Genomic DNA, 6,775 nt, shown 5'->3' with positions numbered 1-6,775 from the left:
GTATCGTCTCTACTTCACAGCGGAGGAAAATTGGGGCACTAGTCTCATTTGTTCCCTTGTGGGAGACAGAACTGGGGCTCCCCCCCCCCGACTCCTGGGGACTGGTTTTTAGCTGCTCCCCCGGGCTTCCTTTCGGAACATAGATAACCTGTCCTGCCGCCCGCTTCCTGCCTTTGCTCATTAGCCGTGACTTCCTACGCCAGTAATTTCTTTTGATCCCACCTGCTTTGGCTCCTGACACTCTGTGGGTGCTGCGCAGAGCGCCCAGGACCAGGAGACGGCTAGGACAAGACCTGGCAAAGAGCCTTAGTCGGTGGTGTCTGGCTGGGAGCTAACTCAGGTAGCAGTCTTGGGACTGAAATACTACTAATAATTTGCACGGGCTGGCGGGGAGGAGAGTACTTCTTTTCAAAGCTGCCTACCCCTACTCAAGGCCGCCTCCTGCGTCTGCAGAACTGGAGGCGGAGGAGGGTGACTGGCCCCAGGGTGAACGCAGACCTTTTCCATTCTGGGTTTGCAAAGCCCATGTGAGTCTGTTTCCTTTTTTCTTTTCTGTTTCAAAGACAAGCATTGCAGTGTGTCTCAGCGCTCCTCAGCACCCAAGGGTGCACCCCGGGAGCCTGGGCCTTGGCCGGGGCCCTGGGGCCCTGTGAATGGCGGTGCCGCTGGTGTTACCACGTGGGCTTGTTGGTCCAGCCCTCCAGGGCAGAGAAAGACAAAACCAGTGCGGTCTGATGTGCGTACTTGCAAATTGTTTATTTGCCATCATAGTCCTAATATTGGATTTACAGAAGATACTGGGGTACAGAGAAAGTGAGGCTCCGAGGAGTGCTCGACAGCCATGGGCTGGACACACTGCACCCTGAGCACCGTGAGCGCCAGGGAGGAGGGAAGGCGGCCCTCGGACCACAGAGCACCTGCCCCCCCCCCCACGCGCTATCTAGAAACACCTCCGAGAGGGGCTCATGGGGCGCCCTCTCCAATCCCATCTGTCTGGTCTAAAACGCAAGACACGCAGCTCCCTTCCGGGAGGCGTGCGAGGCCTGCGAGAGGGAGAAAGACAGGGCCCAGGTCTCCAGGGTGCTCTGCGGACTGACCCAGCCCCTCGGCGCGGGCGCACCGTGGCCAGGAGGCGGGGCCCGGCCAAGTAGGGCCGCGTTGGCCTTAGGTACTTTTTCAATAGATGTGTTCTACTGTCATTTCAATGTGAACGTTTATTTTTTTCACTGACTTTTATACATCCAGAATAGCACAAGTAACCAACAGTTTTTTTTTTTTGCACATTCATGTCTCCTAAAACAAAGAGTGAATTAAAAAAATTGGAATTATTACAAAAGTGAATAAAAAGTAGCTCATTTGAAAGTCTAAAATAAACAAAGTAGAAAGAAGCTTTTTTTTTGTCTACAGTACTGAGCAAACATAAGAAAAAGTTCTTAGAAACACAAAAAATTAAAAAAGTTATTACAGGTATTAACAATATTTTTATAATGAAGCTTAAAATCTATTTACACACATAAATACAATTAACTCTGTTGATGCAACTCTTCCGGAAGGAAATAAAAAAGCCAAATGATCAGCCTCATCAATACTGACCTGGCTAAGGGGAGAGGAAAAACTCCAAAAAACAGACAAACAAAACCCCCAAACAGTTATATACTGTAGGTAAACAAAAAGGCAACTTGTTTAAATATAAAAAATGTTTTCTGAGATTATTGTTAAACTGACTTTTGATGTGTAAAAGGCCCTAAACACATCCTCCCCCGGAAAAAAAACCAACCACCAAACCTGAAAATCACCAGGACCGAATGTCCCAGGCAAACAGGTATTTCAGGACAGAAATCTGCAACCCGAAATTGCAGGACCTTTGGATAAAACCGTTCATTTCCTTTCTCGTCAGCGCCTTTGTTTATCTGCACGGGAGAGGAGCAGCAGCAAGGCTGTGCGCCCCCTCACTGTCCCTGGTGGAGGGAAGGCTTCCGTCACTGAGCTAGGACAGTGAGCAGATCCTAGGTGGCTGGCAAGGCCTCCGCTCCAGGGAGAAACCCAGCAGCAGGAAAAAGCTGACTCATGGTGTTCCTCAGTGCAAAGGAGGGGGGGGGGGTGGCGCTCCTGGGGCTGTGGACATGCCGTGGGGGGCAGGGGCAGGGGTGTGTGAGCTGTCTCCCAACACAAAGGGAGGCGGGGGAGTGGGAGAGAACTGGAAGTGGTGTTGGACAGCGAGAAAAAGAAAAAACTGAAATGAACTCCATGTCCACGTTTTAATTATAAATAAGGGCCTGAATAAGCAACAGAGACGGCCTATTTCATTTTTATTCTCCTGGACCAGGGCTGCCAGATCATCTGGGTTTTATGTCATCGGCAGAAGGGTCTCCCCGATGAGAGGGCCGCCTCCATGTATCGGAACACGGTGAATGCAGTTCCTCGGGAAAAATGCATGAAGCGCGAGACCGATCTCCGAAACAACTCAACTTTGATTTCTCTTTTTCCGGAACAACTAAAGAGCACATATGCCGGTGAGGGTCTGGGAAACGTGGCACGCCACGCCGTCCGAGTTTGGTGGGTCAACACCAGAGTGACGAGCCCCCTGCACACATGGCTGTGAGAGGGAGGATTCAACGGGAAGGATGACCCGACTGAGTCCCTTGTAGGGCCCTGGGCTGATTCTGAGTCGGAATACCTCCAGGTCCCAGAACTGAGCTAAAAACCAAGTTTTTCCTTCATTCCCAACCCCTTCTCCCCCAGCTTTTTGTCAGGTCACATGTGGCAACACGTGCTGAACAAAACATTTACATTGAATTTGGGGTAAATGGACTAAGGGTTCTTTACAGAAAGTTTTTAAATGACAAAGAGAATTTTGCTGCAAAAAATGTAATACAGAATAAAACATGAAATTGAATCGTGGAGGAAGAACTGTCTAAAATGAACATGAATATATTGAGTTTCTCCAAGATCCGTGTTAGCTCTTTCCTAGAAGACTGTGACCTGACATCACAAGCCGCTTTGCTCCTCCCTCTCACCAAAGTGCTACTGCATCTACGTAAAACAAAGAATATGCACAGGGGCGGGCCAAGTGGGTCTGCAGTTGTTTGTATGGGAAACAATACAATAGTTAATAAATAATAATACAAGAATAAACTCTCTGTTCCACGTACTCACAACTGTAAATCTGCCTCGCCCACCCCTGGATATATAAGAAAATTCAAAAACAAGTTGTTTTAAATAAGTTCAGCTGTTTTGCTGCCTGCAGCCAAAGATCTTTCTAATTTGCATCCTTAAATTTATAAAATAAAAATCAAACACTGTTCTAAAGTCCTGCTTTCAAATACTCTTCAGAGTTGACCTGAAATCATTTCATCTAATTTAAGAGGTACATTAAATAACAACCAGATCATTTTGAGCACACACGCCAAAATCAGCAGTTAGTATTTATGAGTTGTACAACAACTGCATTCTGACCAAATCCTCCAAAAAAATAGTGCCATAAAATTTACAGTGACACTGGGTATGTTTGAATTGTAGCCATGGCAGCAGTGGTGACAGGTACTTGTCCCATCAGGCCAACGTGCACCCTCCCCTGCAGGGTGGGATCTCAGCCTGGCGAAAGCAATGCAGAGGTGCTGCTGGTTCAGGAGCAGCAGGGGATGGGTCCTGCTCAGGTGGGACAGGTGCTGTCCCACGTGACTCCGGGCACAGAGGGAAACTGGCCTGTCCCAGCCTGCTGCTGGACCCACCCTGGGAAAACTCGGCGGGAGACCTTCCACGTCAAAGGCACCCAGTCTAGTCCCTTCCCCGCTGCGTAAACAAACAGGTGCCGCATGAGAGTATTTTCCTGGAGCTAAAAACCTGAACTCTGAACTCAGAAGCTCTCCTTCCTACCCTAGAACCCAGCATTCAAGGAACCCGTAACTTCATACATTTGGTTCCCAGGTTGGTATTGCTTCTCCACCGGTTGACTTTGGATTTGTTCTCTGCCAGAGCCTGTCTGAAGTTATCAAGAGGCCAGCGAGAGAGCAAACGCCCTTGGCGGGAAGTAAATCCTCTCCAGAGGGGCCATTGCCACCATCAGCTGAACCTTCAGGAACCAGAGTCGAAGGGAGGGAGTCGGGTAGGAGACACTTTGTTGAGCTTGGCAGAAAACTCCGAACTTCAAATCTTTGGAGTGACCCTCGGTAGCTAAAAAGCCTGTTAAAAACATTGCTGCATTAGCTACCAACTCGTTTGATGAACTTTAAAGGAAGTTTAATGTAAACAATATTTAGATAACCAAGTGATCACATTACCCATCCTTTTTCAATGTGATACATTTAACTTTGGCTACTATCAAAAACAAGAAATGTAGTACTTAATATTTTTCTTCTTAATATAAGTACATTTAAATAAAAAAAGTATCAACACATAAGTAAGTGTCTAAACATCGAGATACATAAATATCTAGGGATTCCTTGTGGGAATACAGTAGTTGAAAATGACCCAAAGCTGCAGCTGTTTCTTAAGAAAAACAGCTACACAAAAGTCCCAATGAAAAGTTAAATAAAACATACAAGAAAAGGAACCGTACTTTTCAACTATCATAGCAAGAAAGAAGCAAGCTCAAATTTATATATATATATATTTATAAAAATAAAAACCACCCCAAATGCAAATATGCATTTTGCAATTTATAAGGTGCTGGAAAGTAACATTAAAAATACGAATTTGACACCAAACAGGATGAGTTGCATCTCTCCCTGCCCCTACCCCCCCATCCCCAACTAAAATTCCATTCTTTGGAATAAACAACTTGGTTAAAAAGTGAAGTCAGGGTATAAAATCTTTCTTTTATTCACAGCATTTCTAAATCAGAAGCATTCACAGTTTCCCTCTGGAATCTTCCTGTTTGCCCGCAGTGGGGCCACGTGCCTGGACGGATGGACGAAGGGCCAGACTGGGAGGCGCGGACGGGAGGCCGGTGGGGTGGCAGGTCCAGCGCCTGGTCCCACCCCGAGGCCCGGTGTCCGGCGGGCGCTCAGTAGGGCCGCCACACGGCCTCCTCCAGGCGCGCGGCGGGCGCCATGTTGGTGGGCGAGTTGCTGTGGCTGCCCTCGGCTTCCACCACGTCGCTCTGGGTGGGCAGGCTGGGGTTGAGCAGTGCCGAGCCCGTGGAGGCGTTGGTGCAGGGCGGCAGGATGCGCGGCGGCGAGCGCTCGCCGCCCACCATGGAGAACTGGTAGGAGCCGGCCGAGGCGCCGTAGTAGAGGTGGTAGGAGGGCGAGCTGGCCTGGAACGGGCTGCCCTGCGCCTGCGAGGATCCGGGGTAGGGCGGCGGCAGGTACGTGTGGTAGCGCGTGGCCGAGCTCATGGCCGACATACCGATGCCGATGCCCGAGGTTACGGGCGTCGGGGAGTAGGTGAAGGCGCCGGGGTAGTGCATCCGGGGGTCTGGCAGCGCCGGGAACTGGCGCGGGTCGCCGAAGGCCGTCAGGTCGGGAGCCGCTGTGGGGCAGGAAAATACGTGAGACGGGAACTCAGGGAAGCTGCCAAGGGGCAGGTTCCAGGACGCTGCTGCCCCGGAACGCAGAGCGGAACCGGGACACTACTGCTAGAGAGTTGCAAGAGGACCCAGAACGCTACTGCCCGGGCGGACGGATTTCCCAGAATGCCGCTGCCCGGACGGATGGGTTTCCCAGAATGCCGCTGCCCGGGCGGACGGATTACCCAGAATGCCACTACTAGGGCAGACGGAGGAGAACCCAGAATGCTGCTGCCTGGGCAGACAGAGGAGAACCCAGAACGTTGCTGCCCAGGCGGACAGATTACCCAGAACGCTGCTGCCCAGGCGGACAGATTACCCAGAACGCCGCTGCCCAGGCGGGCGGATTACCCAGAATGCCGCTGCCCGGGTGGGCGGATTTCCCAGAATGCTGCTGTCCTGGCGGACGGATTTCCCAGAATGCTGCTGCCGGGGAGACAGAGGAGAACCCAGAATGCAGCTTCTGGGGCAGGTGGGGAACTAGGCCGAAAACTGTTGGCCAGGGGAAGCTGAAGACTTCCCAGAACGCTGCTGTCCAGGGAGATCGTGTGATCATACATAGTAATAGAGGATGATGTATGCTCTCAGGTAATGTGATATGATCTATAACACAGTGTGTAATAATGCAGATGTACTGTAGGTATAATACATATAGACATAATATGGAACGCGTGTAGTACAGACCTAACAGTGCTCTAATCCTGGTCGGCAAACTGCAGCTCCCAGGTCAAATCTAGCGGGGCCAATTTTCCTGAGGCTCGCCAGCTAGGGCTGAGGATTCCTTTTTTAAGTGGTTGGGAAAAGTCAGAAGAAGAGCATTTCCTGATATGAAAATTATATGAGATTCGAATTTCAGGGGCCATCCATACAGTTTATTGGTGTCAGCCTCACGCATCCGTTTATGTATTGTCTCTGGCTATTTTTGAGTCACCTCTGCGTGGTTGAGTGGTGGTGACACAGGCGCTAGGGCCCTGGAATGTGAAGAAATCTAGTTTCTGGCTCTCTACAGAGCATAGTTGGCCAACCCGCTAGATAATTAATATATTAGTGCACCACTATTAATATTAAGTTTACTCTGATATTAGCAATATACAATTGATAATATAACACTATAAATTACTGACAAATGTAATGAATGCATTAATAAGTTCATGTTCATAGAATATGTCATGTATAATATGATATCGTATCATAACAATACTAAAAGGTAACAACAGTTACAATACCTTACACATAACATTTAGGTTGAATCACAGGAAATTGTCC

The 6,775-nt window shown here is 49.2% G+C and overlaps 1 protein-coding gene across 4 annotated transcripts in view; it reads right to left on the bottom strand.

The window, feature by feature from the left end:
* Positions 1–737: 737 nt before the first annotated feature.
* The window catches only part of RUNX1 (RUNX family transcription factor 1), a 202,437-nt gene continuing 196,399 nt past the window's right edge, over positions 738–6,775 (bottom strand). For all 4 annotated transcript variants that reach the window (XM_037127183.2, XM_037127186.2, XM_037127184.2 and 1 more), the window contains one exon: positions 738–5,472. In XM_037127183.2, the coding sequence (XP_036983078.1) occupies positions 5,006–5,472 (467 nt within the window). In that variant the 3' untranslated portion in view covers positions 738–5,005. The remainder of the gene's footprint in view (positions 5,473–6,775) is intronic.

Source organism: Artibeus jamaicensis, unplaced genomic scaffold (genome assembly GCF_021234435.1).
Source record: "Artibeus jamaicensis isolate MK-2021 breed Jamaican fruit bat unplaced genomic scaffold, CSHL_Jam_final scaffold_474, whole genome shotgun sequence".
NCBI lineage: Eukaryota > Metazoa > Chordata > Mammalia > Chiroptera > Phyllostomidae > Artibeus > Artibeus jamaicensis.
Note: the sequence above shows the minus strand (reverse complement) of the source record. Positions and strands in the feature narration are given on the sequence as shown.